The following is a 17,660-nucleotide window of genomic DNA, read 5'->3' as shown; positions in this document are numbered from 1 at the left end:
CGGGCAGCAGAGTTTAGAATAGATTGGAGGGGTGCGAGAGTGTTTGAGGGGAGGCCGCAGAGCATGAGGTTGCAGTAGTCAAGGCGAGAGATGATGAGGGCATGGACTAGGGTTTTTGCAGATTCTTGGGTGAGGAATGAACGGATGCGTGAAATATTTTTGAGTTGAAGTCGGCAGGAAGTGGAAAGGGTTTGGATATGTGGTTTGAAGGAGAGATCAGCATCAAGGATTACTCCGAGGCAGCGAGCTTGTGGGACTGGGGAGAGTGGGCAGTCATTTACTGTAATTGATAGGTTCGTAGGGGGGGTCACGTGAGATGGGGGAAAGATGATGAATTCTGTTTTGTCCATGTTGAGTTTCAGATATCTAGTGGAGAAGAAGGATGAAATAGTGGACAGACATTGAGGGATTCTGGTTAGTAGGGAGGTGATATCTGGTCCAGAGATGTAGATCTGTGTGTCATCAGCATAAAGATGATACTGAAAGCCATGAGATTCTATGAGCTGTCCCAGGCCAAAGGTGTAAATAGACAACAGCAGGGGCCCTAGGACTGAACCTTGTGGGACTCCGACAGATAGGGGGCGAGGTGAGGAGGTGGTGTGTGAGTGGGAGACGCTGAATGTCCGGTCTGTTAGGTATGATGAGATCCAGGAGAGGGCCAAGTCTGTGATGCCGAGGGATGAGAGGGTCTGTAATAATAGGGAATGGTCCACTGTGTCAAAGGCAGCCGACAGGTCCAGGAGGAGGAGGACAGAGTAGTGTCGCTTGCTCTTGGCAGTTAAGAGGTCATTGGTGACCTTAGTAAGGGCAGTTTCAGTGGAGTGGTGTGACCGGAAGCCAGATTGTAAGCGGTCGAAGAGGGAGCAAGAAGAGAGATGGGAGGACAGTTCAAGGTAGACGTGTTGTTCCAGTAGCTTGGAGGCGTATGGGAGAAGTGATATAGGGCGATAGCTAGATACAGAGGATGGGTCAAGAGAGGGCTTTTTGAGGATAGGTGTGATGGAGGCATGTTTAAAGCTTGAGGGGAAAACACCAGTTGTTAGTGATAGGTTGAAGAGATGGGTTAGGGTTGGGATGAAGACTGTGGTGAGGTTTGGGATGAAGTGGGATGGGATCGGGTCGAGTGCACAGGTGGTGAGATGTGATCTTGAGAGTAGAGTGGAGAGTCGATCTTCTGTAATGGTGGAGAAGTTGGTTTTGAAGGTGGAGGGCTGGGAAGTCGGGAGGAAGGGCTCTGGGGGTTGTTGACCAAAACTGTCCCTGATGTTATCAATTTTCTGCTTGAAAAATGAGGCAAAGTCTTCAGCTGAGATGAGTGGGGAGGGAGGAGGTGCTGGGGGGCGGAGGAGAGAATTGAAGGTGTTGAATAACTGTTTAGGGTTGTGAGACAGGGAGGATATGAGAGATGAGAAGTAGGTTTGTTTAGCTGTGGCGAGTGTGGTCTTGAAAGTAGTGAGGGACTGTTTGAATGCGATGAAATGCTCGTTGGAGTGGGATCTTTTCCATCTGCGCTCAGCAGCCCTGGAAGCTCGCCTCAGCTCTTTGGTCAGGCTGGTGTGCCAGGGCTGTCTGTTGATTTTGCGAGTTTTGGTATGTGTAAGTGGGGCAGCGGATTCCAAAGCTACAGCTATTGTGGTGTTATATAGAGCGGCAGCGTCATCCGCACTGTGTAAGGAACTTATATCTGTAAGAGGGAGGAGGGATTCGGAGAATGAGTGTAGGTCAAGGTGTTTAAGATTCCTGCGAGGGTGTGAAAGTTTGTGGGGTGGGGATTGTAGACATGGAGTGAAGAGGGAAGAGAATGTGAGCAGGTTGTGGTCAGAGAGAGGAAGAGGTGAGTTAGAGAGGTTAGATAGGGAGCAGAGGCGGGTGAAGATGAGGTCCAGTGTGTGGCCATCTTTGTGGGTGGCTGTAGAAGACCATTGAGTGAGGCCGAAGGAGGAAGTGAGAGATAGAAGTTTAGTGGAAGCTGAGAGGGAAGTGTCAATGGGGATGTTGAAGTCGCCCATGATGATAGTAGGGATGTCCGCGGAAAGGAAATGAAGTAACCAGGTGGTGAAGTGGTCAAAGAAGGTGGTGGCTGGCCCTGGGGGGCGGTAGATGACAGCCAGTTGGAGGTTGGAGGGGAAGTAGATGCGCACAGAGTGCACCTCAAAGGAAGGGAGGGTAACAGAGGGTGGCAGTGGGATTGGGGTGAAGGAGCAGGTATCTGACAGGAGAAAACCAACTCCTCCACCATGTTTGCTGCTGGGGCGGGGGGTGTGAGAAAGGTGGAAGCCGCCATACGAAAGTGCAGCAGGAGAGGCTGTGTCAGAAGGGGTGAGCCAGGTTTCGGTGATGGCGAGGAAGGAGAGTTTGGTAGTAACAAAAAGATCATGGATGTAGGAAAGCTTGTTGCAGACAGAGCGAGCGTTCCACAGAGCTCCTGTTAGTGGGACTGGGGAAGCGGGGGCTGGGTGAATGGGTATAAGGTTGGAGAGGTTACGGAAGGTTGTGATAGAGCGTGGATGGGAGGTAGAAATGACTGTGGGAATGTGGTGAGGAGGACCAGGATTTGGAGAGATATCACCAGCAGTGAGAAGGAGCAGAGAAAGTGTTAGCAGGTGGGAGCAGGAGAGGGCATGAGGGGGCTGTCTGTGTTTGGAGACAGAGGATTGTATGTTAAGGAACAGTTTTGAGGCGGAGGTGAGGTGGATGGGGAGGATTGAAGAAGAGATGAACAGTTCCTTACTACGAGTAGGGATTAGGGGAATTAGCAGAAAGTGAAGGATTATTGGGGTGAAAGTGAAAACAAACAGAAACATTGTTTACAGTGACTGTGTCCAGTTACCTTCAGTTCCCTTCTGGTTCACTTCTGGTTTTAATTCTTAAATTAATCTTCACACTTCTAGCACACACTTATAGCAATCACAATGCAGACTGAAGTCTATGCAGACTTGTACTCTGCAATATATGTACAACTAAGTGCAGTCAGGTGTGAAGCAGAGAGGAGTGGTCTCTGCTCATCTTGGCCAGACAATTAAGAGTGGACCAGATGTATATGATCAAGCCAGAGTAAACAAGGTCATAAATAACACTGGGGTAAGCTGGGGTTAGCTGAAAGGCATACCATGTGAATGCTAGGTGCAGAGGCAAGTCTATGTGCAAAGCTGGGTGACGCACTGTGTGTCCTTCATAGACAGACAGCAGGAGAGCAGGAGAGCTGGGTGGATGGACATACCATGTGAATGCTAGGTGCAGAGGCAAGTCTATGTGCAAAGCTGGGTGACGCACTGTGTGTCCTTCATAGACAGACAGCAGGAGAGCAGGAGAGCTGGGTGGATGGACATACCATGTGAATGCTAGGTGCAGAGGCAAGTCTATGTGCAAAGCTGGGTGACGCACTGTGTCCTTCATAGACAGACAGCAGGAGAGCAGGAGAGCTGGGTGGATGGACATACCTGTCGGAAGAATAGAGCCGACATCCAGCCTGATATAGAGCCGACATCCATCCTCATATAGAACCGACATCCAGCCACATATAGAGCCGACATCCATCCTCATATAGAGCCGACATCCAGCCTGATATAGAGCCGACATCCAGCCTCATATAGAGCCGACATCCAGCCTGATATAGAGCCGACATCCAGCCTCATATAGAGCCGACATCCATCCTCATATAGAACCGACATCCAGCCACATATAGAGCCGACATCCATCCTCATATAGAACCGACATCCAGCCACATATAGAGCCGACATCCAGCCTGATAGAGCCGACATCCAGCCTCATATAGAGCCGACATCCATCCTCATATAGAACCGACATCCAGCCACATATAGAGCCGACATCCAGCCTGATATAGAACCGACATCCAGCCACATATAGAGCCGACATCCATCCTCATATAGAACCGACATCCAGCCACATATAGAGCCGACATCCAGCCTGATAGAGCCGACATCCAGCCTCATATAGAGCCGACATCCAGCCTGATAGAGCCGACATCCAGCCTCATATAGAGCCGACATCCAGCCTGATATAGAGTCGACATCCAGCCTCACATAGAGCCAACATCCAGCCTGATATAGAGTCGACATCCAGCCTCATATAGAGCCGACATCCAGCCTCATATAGAACCGACATCCAGCCACATATAGAGCCGACATCCATCCTCATATAGAACCGACATCCAGCCACATATAGAGCCGACATCCAGCCTGATAGAGCCAACATCCAGCCTCATATAGCGCCAACATCCAGCCTGATATAGAGTCGACATCCAGCCTCATATAGAGCCGACATCCAGCCTGATATAGGGCCGACATCCAGCCTCATATAGAGCCGACATCCATCCTCATATAGAACCGACATCCAGCCACATATAGAGCCGACATCCATCCTCATATAGAACCGACATCCAGCCACATATAGAGCCGACATCCAGCCTGATAGAGCCGACATCCAGCCTCATATAGAGCCGACATCCAGCCTCATATAGAGCCAACATCCAGCCTGATATAGAGCCGACATCCAGCCTGATATAGAGCCGACATCCAGCCTCATATAGAGCCGACATCCAGCCTGATATAGAGCCGACATCCAGCCTGATATAGAGCCGACATCCAGCCTGATACAGAGCCGACATCCATCCTCATATAGAGCCGACATCCAGCCTGATATAGAGCCGACATCCATCCTCACATAGAGCCGATATCCATCCTCATATAGGGCCGACATCCAGCCTGATATAGAGCCGACATCCAGCCTGACATAGAGCCGACATCCAGCCTGATACAGAGCCGACATCCAGCCTGATATAAGGCCAATATCCAGCCTGACATAGAGCCGACATCCATCCTGATATAGAGCCGACATCCAGCCTGACATAGAGCCGACATCCAGCCTGACATAGAGCCGACATCCAGCCTGACATAGAGCCGACATCCAGCCTGATACAGAGCCGACATCCAGCCTGATATAAGGCCAATATCCAGCCTGACATAGAGCCGACATCCATCCTGATATAGAGCCGACATCCAGCCTGACATAGAGCCGACATCCAGCCTGACATAGAGCCGACATCCAGCCTGATACAGAGCCGACATCCAGCCTGATACAGAGCCGACATCCATCCTCATATAGAGCCGACATCCAGCCTGATATAGAGCCGACATCCAGCCTCACATAGAGCCGATATCCATCCTCATATAGGGCCGACATCCAGCCTGATATAGAGCCGACATCCAGCCTGACATAGAGCCGACATCCAGCCTGACATAGAGCCGACATCCAGCCTGATACAGAGCCGACATCCAGCCTGATATAAGGCCAATATCCAGCCTGACATAGAGCCGACATCCATCCTGATATAGAGCCGACATCCAGCCTGACATAGAGCCGACATCCAGCCTGACATAGAGCCGACATCCAGCCTGACATAGAGCCGACATCCAGCCTGATACAGAGCCGACATCCAGCCTGATATAAGGCCAATATCCAGCCTGACATAGAGCCGACATCCATCCTGATATAGAGCCGACATCCAGCCTGACATAGAGCCGACATCCAGCCTGACATAGAGCCGACATCCAGCCTGATACAGAGCCGACATCCAGCCTGATATAAGGCCAATATCCAGCCTGACATAGAGCCGACATCCATCCTGATATAGAGCCGACATCCATCCTCACAGAGCCGATATCCATCCTCATATAGGGCCGACATCCAGCCTGATATAGAGCCGACATCCAGCCTGACATAGAGCCGACATCCAGCCTGACATAGAGCCGACATCCAGCCTGACATAGAGCCGACATCCAGCCTGATATAGAGCCGACATCCAGCCTGATATAAGGCAAATATCCAGCCTGACATAGAGCCGACATCCATCCTGATATAGAGCCGACATCCAGCCTGATATAGAGCCGACGTCCATCTTATCATAATCTCAAGCCCAATCTTGACATTCTCGTATCTGGTAAACGCTGCCAACTGAGCAGCCAGACTGAATTTTGCGACACTTGAACTGGAAAACTGGATTGTTAAATTAAGCATGTGGAGTAAGCCTGCAAATTTCCGTTAAGTTTAAACCTAGCAGTATTATAGTACAGTAATATGGAATTGATATACTAGTTCAAATAAACAATTGTTTAACAATAATTTTGTACTGTATTAAATTTGAAAGGAATGCGGCCCACCAGCTTAAATTTTTTTTTTATGTGCGGCCCATTTACTCTGCCGAGTTTGAGACCCCTGACTTAAATGGTACTGTATCCGCAGGGCCAAAACCGCTGCGGACCCGCAGTAGAATCCGCAACGTGTGCACACACCCTAACAGTCCGGAGTCAAATACAAGAAGGGTACGTCAAGACAAGTGAGTAAGAAAACTGCTAGCCAGAGGCCAAGTATGGGGTCAGACACCAGCAGTCAGAGCGTCAAGAGCGGAAGGGATAATCCACATGAACAGTCAACAAAACTAAAGCGGTTATTGAACTGCTAACAGCTAGCCAGTTACAGTGGCTTGCACAAGTATTCATCCCCTTAGCTGTTTTCCTATTTTGTTACATTACAACCTGGGTGTAAATATTTGTGTAATCCGATTTGTGTGAATGCATCAGCACTGAATAATCTAAGTTGGTGAAGTGAGAAAAATATAGGCATAAATTAAATTTATGGGATCAAATAACTAAAATTTGGCATGTGCATATGTATTCACCCCTTTTGCTATAAAGTCCCTAAAAATTTCTGGTGCAAGCAAGTACCTTCATAAAACACATGGTTAGTGAACAGAAGTCCCTCTGTGTGCAATCTAAGGGTCACATCTGGCAGTATATACAAACCTTTTCTTAAAAGGCCACAGAGGCTGCAACACAATAAACACGAGGCACCACTAACCAAACACCATGAAGATCAAGGAGATCTCCAAACATGTCAGGGACAAAGTTGTTGAGAAGTTCCAGTCAGATTTGGGTTATAAAAAAAAATCCCAATCTCTGATGATCAGTGAAATTCCAAATTGAGCAGGAGGACTGTGGATCAAAATGCTGACAGCTCAGCACACCCCAAGATCAGATTGGATGGGTGGACTGTCACTCACAACACTGACAGTCCAGCCACACACACCAGATCCCATTGGGCGGCTGAGCAGTCACCTACTGCGTCCCTAGGCCATAGTAAAGATGCAACCATGACAAAAAGATTTCCCACATCGGAATAAGAATACAGCTTTCGTTATTGCTTCCCTGGGGGACACAGGTAACTGTGGGTTTATGCTGCTGTCACTAGGAGGCTGACACTAGGCAAAAAAATAATTACCGTAGCTTCTCAGCAGTATAGACCCACCGACAGACAAAATCTTGTCAGTTTAAGCTTAGTGTCTGTAGGAGGCAGAGCTGGAGTTGATTCCAGATGTCTTTTTTCCTACAGGTCTCGTTGTTTTTTTCCCATTAATCTTTTCCCCTTTTGTCTTTTAGGTTCTTCAAGGGCAGCAGGGCAGGGTATAAATTTTCACTCTACCTTCCCACTTACATGCGACCGAGAGAACAATGTGGCATCAACCACAATGTCCACTCTTGTCTCGCAAGGCAGAACCCTATCCCCTGCCATTTCACAGTGCCCAGTATGATTCGTGGTGGTCGGTCCTTGCCTTATTCCCCACTCAGCTCAATTCTTGGTGCGGGCCGGCAGGAGGACAGTGGTCCATATTCTAAGTTGTCCTTCCCCCTTCTCAGGTGTCGACACCATCTTCTGCACCATCAAGGACCATGACGGTGCAGGAAGAAGGATGCCCTATCAATACTAACTAGGAAGCCCCTCTTTTCTCAAGAGGGGGCCCTGATGTCGTCCTCAAGAATGTGAAGGAATCAGGACTCACCTATCAGGTACTGTCAGTCTTCCTTCACAGGTGGCAGGGGTGCATCGGAGAATGCCACTGCTCTGAGTGGCGCCATTTTCAAATATTCCTGCCCCAGCCGCACTTGAAACTGCGCTTTTTCTTCTCTCTGCCCTCCCGCCCGGCCTTCTGTCATCACGCGGCAACCTTGGCATGCTTGGTTTCTTTTAAACGTTCCAATCACGGCCCATTTCCTTTTCAGCCATCCCCCGGGCAGCCCGTCCAATCATCTGTGAAGCTCAGGCACGCTCTTTCCCTTCCTCCTATTGGCGACACAAGCTCACAGCTGTGATCTCAGCATGCTCTCTCCTGTCAATTGACAAGATGCCGGCCTCTGTGACGGTTCTTCTCACTACAAAACTCTGCTCTGAATTGTCCAGGATCTCCCATCAGCAGGATGCCAGCCATCAGCAACAGTGCTTCCTTCCACAGCACCCGGCTTCAATCAGAGTACCATTCGCAGCTGCACCCCTGCCGATCAGACTCTTCCCTCAGAACCTCTCTGCACAGGGCTGTCCTGGAACCACCGGATCACCACTCTTCTAGGACAGGGGAGGCTCTGTCCAGGCTACTATTATTTTGCTAGGTGCCCTCCTCAGTTGTATTCCCTGGACCTTTACATATGCACAGACGGGGGGAGTCTCTCTCCCATCCTTTCCCCACTATCATTCACTACGCTCGCACCTTTTGTAAAAGAAAGTGGCCCATAGGTCAGGCTTCGGCCTACTGCACTCCTTTAACCATGCTGGCATCACAAGAAACCCCCACCTCCTGGGACGAGTCCACCCCCAGAGTGGACCGTGGCTACCTCTCAGTCTGTTTCTGACCTCACCAGAGTTTCTCAGTCCCTGGTCTAGGTCCTAGAACATCTACCTAACCTGCCCACTGCAGGTAGAAAACAAATGGATATCCTATATCCCTTCAACACCGTTCTCATCACTAAGTGATCAGTCAACAACTGTTGATCCGCCCATTTCAAGACTGTCCATCAAGATGGTCATGTCCCTTCTTGACGGCTCATCCCTTAAGGATTTCACTGGCAAAAACAGGTTGAGGCTTTAGCTGAAGCTGCTGGCGCATCCCTCTGCCCTGCATTGCTTCCACGTGGGTGGCCAAATTGGTTTCCGTCTGGTTAAAACTCCTCAGGCAGGGAATACTATCATCTGCATCTGACGAGATGGCTGTCCTTGCAGACCAGATCGCACACGGGGGATAAGCACCTGATCACCGCGTCTTTAGACGCTGCTAGCTGCTCTACCTGTGTTCGCGGTTCGGAAACTTCTCTGGCTCAAAGACCTAGAACACGGATTCAGCCTCCAAGAAGTCGCTTACCAATCTTCCCTTTCAGGGAGCGAGACAATTCGGTGCCATACTGGATCAGATAATTTCTGACGCTACAGGGGATAAGAGCATCTATCTTCCACAACCCTAGCGCCCATTTACAAGGAGACAATCTCTTCAATTTTGACCATTTCGATACTTTCCCTCTGCAAAATCGGCCGCCCGCCCAGCCCAGCGGGAGATGCAAGACATCATTTAAGCCAGTCCCTAAATGACGTCCCAGGGGTTGGCCCTCAAAGTCCTCTGGCTTCCAATCCAATAGATTCTCTTTGCATGACAGGTCATCCCCATCTGGGACTCCTCCCAGGGTGGGCGACCGTCGTCTTCTCTTCCGAGATGCATGGCTGTCGGTAGTCGATGATGCCCATGTCAGAGAAATAGTGACTTACGGCTACAAATTAGAGTTCTCATCTCTCCCTGGGAACCGTTTCTTCATGTCTCGTCCGCCAAAACTTTCAGTTAAGGTCTCTAGTTTCTTTCAAGCCATTTCCTCTCTTCTCCAAGCAGGAGTCATAGTCCCCGTTCCTTCCCAAGGTGTTTTTTTTTTTGGTTTCTATTCCAATCTTTTTGTTTTTCCAAGGAAGGACATCTCTCCGTCCAATCCTGAACCTCAAGCGTCTGAACTGACACGTGTGTATCCGCCATTTCCAAATGCAGTCCCTCCGCTCGGTAAGCACTTAGATGGAACCCAAGGGGTCTCTGCTCGGTGGGCATTCAAGGTGCAGATCTCAACATTCTGATTAGTGTGCCGCATCAGAGATTCACGGTTCTGGGAAGTCATTATCAGTTCACAGATCTCCCTTTCCATCTAGCTTCTGCCCCCAGGGGGGGGTATTGTCATTATCCCTTACCTCGACAATCAAGTGAACATCCTTCCGAGACTGCTACCAAAGTCTTCAGCTTACCCTGGACACTCTGGCCCGGATGGGATGGCTAGTCAACAAGCCAAAGTCATCCCTGATTCTGGCGCAACAATTTATTTTCCTGGGGATGTTGACACCGCCTATGCCAAAGTTTTTCTCCCGGAAGAGATTTCAGCTCTCCACCTGGGAATCCGTTCTCTGAAATGCCAATCCTCTCACTCCCTTCGCCTAAGGGTACTGTCACACTTAGCGATGTACCAGCGATCCCGACCAGCGATATGACGCGGTCAGGATCGCTGGTACATCGCTAAGTGGTCGCTAGTGAGCTGCCACACAGGCAGATCTCACTAGCGACATCGCTGGGGACGGGGGTCGCTACTTACCTGTCACACCAGGCGATCCTGCGTCCTCCCGCCCGGCTCCACGCGTCGCTCGTCGTCACAGCAGGAAGCGCTGCAGGAAGCTGACGACGAGAAACAGTCCTGGACGTTCTCGCGCAATCAGCGATAACCAGCGGGGGAACGGGTCGTAGGTATCAGACATAGCGATATCGCTAGCAATATCCCTATAACGTCACTAGTTATAGCGATATTGCTAGCGATATCTCTTAGTGTGACATGGCCTTATGTATTAATGTGCTGGGGAAGATGATTGCGGCCATGGCGGATGTTCCCTTTGCCACTTCCACATCGGTCCACTTTAGCTGGCCCTCTTGTCAGCATGGGACAAGAAGGTGTTCTCCTTGTACCATCTCATTATCCTCTCTCATATACATCAGTCATTAACATAGTGGACTTCACTCGTCTGTTTGTCTCGGGAGATCCTTTCTCTCGCTCCACTGCATGGTCGTCACAACCGTCGCAAGTCTTCTCGGTTGGGGAGCAGTTTTTCTGCATCATACAGCCCAGGGCAGCTGGAGACCTCAGGAAGTTACCCAACCAATCTACTGGAGATCATGGCAATCTACCTCGCCCTTCTGTACTGGCAGGACCTCCTCGCAGGACATCCGGTTTGCATTCAGTCAGACGTCACGGAATACTTGAATCACCAGGGTGGAACATGCAGCAGATGTTTTGGAGGAGGTCTCCAGGATCCAAGTAGGGGCAGAAAATAACGTAACAGCAATCTAGGCTGTTCACATTCTGGGAGTAGAAAACCGGGTCGCCGACTTTCTAAGTCGCCAGGGACTTGCCTCAGGCGAGTGGTCAAACCACCAGATCTGTGGTGTTCGACCAGATCTGTCAGAAATGGGGCACCCCCGACGTAAATTTGATGGCATCTCGGATGAACACCAAAGTGCACCACTTCATAGCCAGGTCTCAAGATCCTCTGGCGATTGGTCAGGACACCCTGGTCTCTTCTTGGTCTCTCTTTTGCTTTCTATATCTCTTCCCTTAATTCCAAGGGTCATCAAGAAGATCAAGTCAGAGGAAGTACCTGTAATTCTGGAGGCTCCAGACATGCCTGGTATGCAGCGCTAGTAAACATGCTTGCAGACACCCCTTGGAAACTTGCAAACCGTCTGGATCTTCTTTCGCAGGGTCCCCTCTTCCACCAGAATTCTGATTCGCTGAGGTCACCATTCTGAAGGAAGCATGGTTTTCACCTCAGGTCATACAGACCATGATCAGTGCGAGAAAGCCCGCATCTTCTTGCATTTATCATAGAACTTGGAGGGCTTATTGTCGTTGGTATTAAAACAATCAGTTCTCTCACATCTTTCTAACTTCCAGCCATCCTGGTTTTTCTCTAGTCTGGTCTCGATTCCAAGCTTTCCCTCAGCACTCGCAAGGGGCAAGTCTCTGCGCTCTCGATCCTGTTTCAGAAGGATTTTGCATCTCGACCCCAGGTCAAGATCTTCCTCATCAGCCTCCCGCAGATCTGTGGGACCTTAACTTGGTCCTATGTATTCTTCAGCACTCTCTGTTCTAGCCCATCCAGGACATTACTTCTCTTTCCTGGAAGGTTGCCTTCTTGGTGGCGATCACGTATATCAGACAAGTTTCGGAACTGGCAGCTCTTTCCTGTCGTTCTCCTTTTTCTCGTTATCTATCAGGACAAGGTAGTCCTCAGACCGATTCCTATCAAAATCAGTTTCCTCTTTCAGCATCGAAAAATATAAAGAATTGAGAGTCCTCAGTGGTTGATACCTTTTAATGGCTAACTGAAAAGATGGTAACACATTGCAAGCTTTCAAGACTACTCAGGACTCTTCATCAGACATTGACTAACACAACATCTGAAGAATCACATATATATGCACAACACAGCACAGAAAAAATGCAATAGATAAGACAAGTGACGTGAAGCAGAACTATCATTATGGGAAAGGGAGAAATAAATATTGGACCAGTTCATAGATAAGTCTGGATGTTTTATTGTCCTCTGATTGGGGCCTCCTAATGTGTTGTGATGCCCCCACAAGGTCTTAGGAGCAAATTCCTTAACTGATGTAAAAAGACAAATCCATGCGACACATTCATTCCAGCACGGAGAGTGTCAAAGGTCGTCATAAATTTATACTCCCAGACCCTCCTGTCTCTCTGAGATGTGAAGTTACTTTTCAATACCAGTAATTTCATATCCATGGTGTTGTGGTCAGGCATACAAAAATGTTTTGCTACAGGTAGAGCCATTCTTTTTTTCTCTTGTGTGACAATGAGCATTCATCCTTGTTTTAAGCTTTTGCCCTGTCTCCCCCCACATACAGACCCCACCAGCATCAACGAGAATATTGTTCTATCTTCCTTTTGCCCCGTCCCCAGTTAATCCCCTGGAAAGCTATCTCCAAATGTTGGATTTGGTCAGAGCTCTTTGCGTCTAACTCTCTAAGACAGCTCCATTGCGGCACGCTGACTGTTATTCCTGAGGGTCGTCATAATGGTCTTCTGGCCTCAAAATCTACCATCGCTGGCTGGATTTGTTCGGCTATTTTGGAGGCACATCGGGTTAAGGGCAGACCACCCTATGCAGGGGTAAAGGCTCACTTCACCCAGGCGGCGGGGACCTCCTGGGCCGTTTGTCACCAGGCCTCTGCATTTCTAATTTGAAAGGCAGCTACCTGGTCTTCCCTTCACACTTTTGCGAGGTCTTACCGAATACAATTCAGCAGATGCCAGCCTGGGAAGAAAGGTTTTGCAGAAAGTGGTTGTCCACTGTCTGACCAGAGTTTTCTGAAGTTATTTTATTCCCTCCCTTGGGACTGCTTTAGGGTGTCACATTGTTTACCTGTGTCCCCCAATGAACCGATAAAGAAAAATGGATTTTTGGTTCTCGCTGTGAAATCTCTTTCTTGGAGACTTAATTGGGCGTCACAGCACCCTCCCTGTTTTGTGCTTATATGCCTTCGGTTGGGTCATTTTTTTTTTTTTTATTGTTTTGCTTTTATGGTTGCTTCTCCTACTGCTTTTTCACTAACTGACAAGCTTTGTGTCTGTCGGTGGGTGTATACTGCTGAGGAGGTGTTAATTCTTTTTTGACTAGTGACAGCAGCATAAACCTGTGGTTACTTGTGTCCCCCCAATGAAGGCTCCAAGAAAGAATTTACGGTGAGTACCAATACTCCATCTTTTCTCTGTAGGACTTCTCTCATGTCTAAAAATATTTAATTTATCTACAAAAGATTTCAAACATTATGGACATGAACACGGCTTCTCTCCTGTGTGACTTCTCTCGTGTCTCACGATACCGGATTTATCTGTAAAGCATTTCTAACAGAGTGAACATTAATACAGATTCTCTCGTTAGTGAGTTCTTTGATGTTTAACAAGTTGTGATTTTTCTGTAAAGCATTTTCTACATTGTAAACATGAAAAAGGTTTCTCCCCGCTGTGAATTCTTTGATGTTTAAGAAGATTTGATTTATCACGAAACAATTTCCCACATTCTGGACATGAATATGGAGTCTCTCCTGTATGAATTCTCTGATGTCTAATAAGACTTGATTTATCTGTAAAGGATTTCCCACATTCCAAACATGAAAATGGCTTCTCTCCAGTGTGAATTTTCTGATGTATAGTAATACTCCCTTTACCTGTAAAGCATTTCCCACATTCTGAACATGAATATGGCTTCTCTCCTGTGTGAATTCTCTGATGTGCAATAAGACTCCCTTTATCTTTAAAGCATTTCCCGCAATCTGAACATGAATATGGAGTCTCTCCTGTATGAATTCTCTGATGTCTAGTAAAACTTGATTTATCTGTAAAGGACTTCCCACATTCCGAACATGAATATGGCTTTTCTCCAGTGTGAATTTTCTGATGTGTAATAAGACTCCCTTTATCTGTAAAGCATTTCCCACATTCTGAACATGAATACGGCTTCTCTCCTGTGTGAACTCGCTGATGTTTAATAAGACTCCCTTTTTCTGTGAAAGCCTTTCCACAGCCTGAACATGAAAATGGCTTCTCTCCTGTGTGAATTCTCTGATGTATAACAAATTTTGTTTTATTTATAAAGCATTTCCCACATTCTGAACACGAGTATGACTTTACTCCTTTCTGATTTCTTTGTGTTAAAATATCTGAGCTTGTAGTAATTTGCTTGTCACACTGAAATCTTGTATGCTCTTTGTCACCTGGAATTGTGGTAACAATGTGAGATTGCTCAGGAGAGGGTTCCTCATGAGTAGGAGGATTATAGGAAAGTGAAGTGCTGTGAAGTCCAGGAGGTCCATGAAGGGTAATGAGGTTTTCTCCATTAGACTGCTTCCTGATATCTTCTTTTTTACAATTTAGTGATAAACCGTTATTCTCACAAGGATTTCCTATAAGGATGAAAAATAGATCGGATGTGATTTTTTTCTACAACACAAAAGGGATTTCTAAATTTATTTTATGGAGCTCACAATGAAGACCCTCGTCAGTGAAAGTATCGGTAATAAGGAAGACAACTACATGCCATAACATTAACACAATGACGGGTAAAGAGAACAACACTTATAAACTGCCAAAAATGGCACAAGCCAGGGGTGGTGGAAATTAGACAGCAAATAAACAGTTCTTAAAGGGAACTTGTCATCAGGATTTACCCCTTAGGCCGGGATCACATTTGCGTGTGCAATGCGAGAAACTTGCGCATCAATACCCGGCACTGCCGCCGGCACTCGGGACCAGAGTGTGTTGCTGCCTAGAAATACATGCACCCGCACACTCCGGTCCGAGTGCTGGCAGCAGTGCCGGGTATTGATGCGCGCACACGCAAGTGTGACCCCGGCCTTAATGTACCACCAGTGCCATTTCACTCTCTCAAGCTTCCTGTTATGCCCTTAGTGTAGAAAGTGTCCACACAATTAAAAATAGAGCTTTAACCCCTTCATACTCTGTTTTCACCTTCATGACCCGGACAAATTTAGAATTCTGACCACTGTCGCTTTATGTGGTTATAACTCTGGAACGCTTTAATGGATCCCACTGATTTTGAGATAGATTTTTTTTTGTAACATAATGTACTTCACGATACTTGTAACATTTCTTTGATATGACTTGCGTTTATTTGTGGAGAAAAAAAATGGGAATATGGTGAAAATTTTGGAACGTTCACAATTTTAAAACTTAATTTTTATACCCTTAAATCAGAGTGTTAAGTCACACAAAATAGTTAAAAATAACATTTTCCACATGTCTACTTTACATTAACACAATATTTGAAATAAAATTATTTGGTTAGGAATTTGGAAGGGTTAAAAGTTCACCATCAATTTCTCATTATTAGAAAAACATTTACAAAACAATTTTTTTTTTTTTAGGGACCACCTCACATTTGAAGTGACTGTGGGGTCTATATGACAGAAAATACCCAGAAGTGGCACCATTCTAAAAACTGCACCCTGAAAGGTGCTCAAAATCACATTCAATAAATTTATTAACCTATCAGGTGCATCGCAGAACCTAAAGCAATGTGTCAGAGACACCGCACTGAACTTGCTCACTGAGCCAGTGTGCGTGTCCTGAGTAAAGCAAAAGCGTGCTCAAAGCTACCTGTGGAGCGGGCAGCAACCGAATAGATGCGTACTTCAGAGCCGCAGGACCTGAAGCACATGACTGCTAGAGGCGTGGCCTAAACTCCACAGAGCTAGGAGCTGCAAGACAATTCCTAGCAGAGTAACTGCGAGACAAAGTTACCAAGGGGCATAGACAGTGAGAATAGTCAGGACGTAGCCAATGAGTCATACACAGAGAGATAGCTGCAAGGTACCAGAGGGGCGAGCAGAGAGTAGTCAGGTCACAGGCAATGAGTCATACACAGATAGCTGCAAGGTACAAGAGGGGTGAGCAGAGAGTAGTCAGGTCACAGGCAATGAGTCATACACAGATAGCTGCAAGGTACAAGAGGGGCGAGCAGAGAGTAGTCAGGTCACAGGCAATGAGTCATACACAGATAGCTGCAAGGTACAAGAGGGGCGAGCAGAGAGTAGTCAGGTCACAGGCAATGAGTCACACACAGATAATAACGCAGTACAAAATCAACAGGCAAACTCACAACGGGAAACAGAGCCGGGTCAGAACCATATAAACAAGCTATAACAACAAACAGGCACACGGGGGTCAGCACACTAGGCCAAAGGCAAAAGTATAACTGGCAGGGATTGAAGCTACCCAGGGGTTTATGAAGCTCTCCCAGAACCAGAAAGAGGCCACAATCATTAACCCCAAGTGTGCATGTCAAAACCTGCACAGAGCTCCAGACATTAACCCCCGGTGTGCAGATCAAAAACCTGCACTGGGATCATGACACAATGTAGAAGGATAAAATTAACATTTTACTTTAACAAAAATGTTACTTTAGACCCTTTTTTCACAAGGGTAACAGAAGAAAATGGACCCCAAAATATGTTGTCAAATTTCTCCTGAGTACACCGATACCCCATATGTGGGGGGAAATTACTATTTGGGTGCATGGCATGGCTCGGAAGGGAAGGAGCACCATATGACTTTTGGAGAACAAAATTGGCTGGGATCATTAGTGGACACTATGTCGCATTTGGCCGAAACAGTGGAAACCCCCACAAGTTACCCCATTATGGAAATTAGAACACTCAAAGAAATTTATCTAGACTTGTGGTGAGCACCTTGAACCCACAAGTGCTTCACAGAAGTTTACAACGTTGAACTGTGAAAATGGAAAAAAACATATTTTTCCCACAAAATTTTTTTTTTTTTCACTTTCTTAAGTATAGCAGGAGAAAATGGACCCCAAAATTTGTTGTGCAATTTCTCCTGAGTACACCAATAACCCATATGTTGGGGAAAACTATTTTTGAGACACAGTGCAAATATCAGAAGGGAAGAAGCATCATATTGGAGTTCAGATTTTGCTGCAATGGTATGAGGGTGCCATGTCACACTGGCAGAGCCCCTGAGGTGCCAGAACAGCAGAATCCCCCCATTTGTGACCCTATGTGACAAACTACAACTCTCAAAGTATTAATCTAGGGTGCACTGAGCATATTGACACAACATGTGCCTCACGAAATTTTATAACATTTGGCAGTGAAGAAAAAATAATTACATTTTTGCCACAAAAATTTTGTTTTAGCCCCAGATTTTACATTTTCATAAGAGGAAATGGGTAACAAATAG

The 17,660-nt window shown here is 47.1% G+C and overlaps 1 protein-coding gene across 1 annotated transcript in view; it reads right to left on the bottom strand.

Moving 5' to 3' along the window:
• The window catches only part of LOC141073059 (uncharacterized), a 123,467-nt gene that overhangs the window by 61,321 nt on the left and 44,486 nt on the right, over positions 1 to 17,660 (bottom strand). The window contains 2 exon segments of the mRNA XM_073560376.1: positions 13,766 to 13,891; positions 13,893 to 14,845. Coding sequence (XP_073416477.1) covers positions 13,766 to 13,891; positions 13,893 to 14,845 — 1,079 coding nt within the window.

Source organism: Dendrobates tinctorius, unplaced genomic scaffold, assembly GCF_039654945.1.
Source record: "Dendrobates tinctorius isolate UK_male_01 unplaced genomic scaffold, ASM3965494v1 ptg000296l, whole genome shotgun sequence".
Lineage (NCBI taxonomy): Eukaryota > Metazoa > Chordata > Amphibia > Anura > Dendrobatidae > Dendrobates > Dendrobates tinctorius.
The sequence above is the reverse complement of the archived record's forward strand: the minus strand, read 5'-3'. Positions and strand labels throughout refer to the sequence as shown.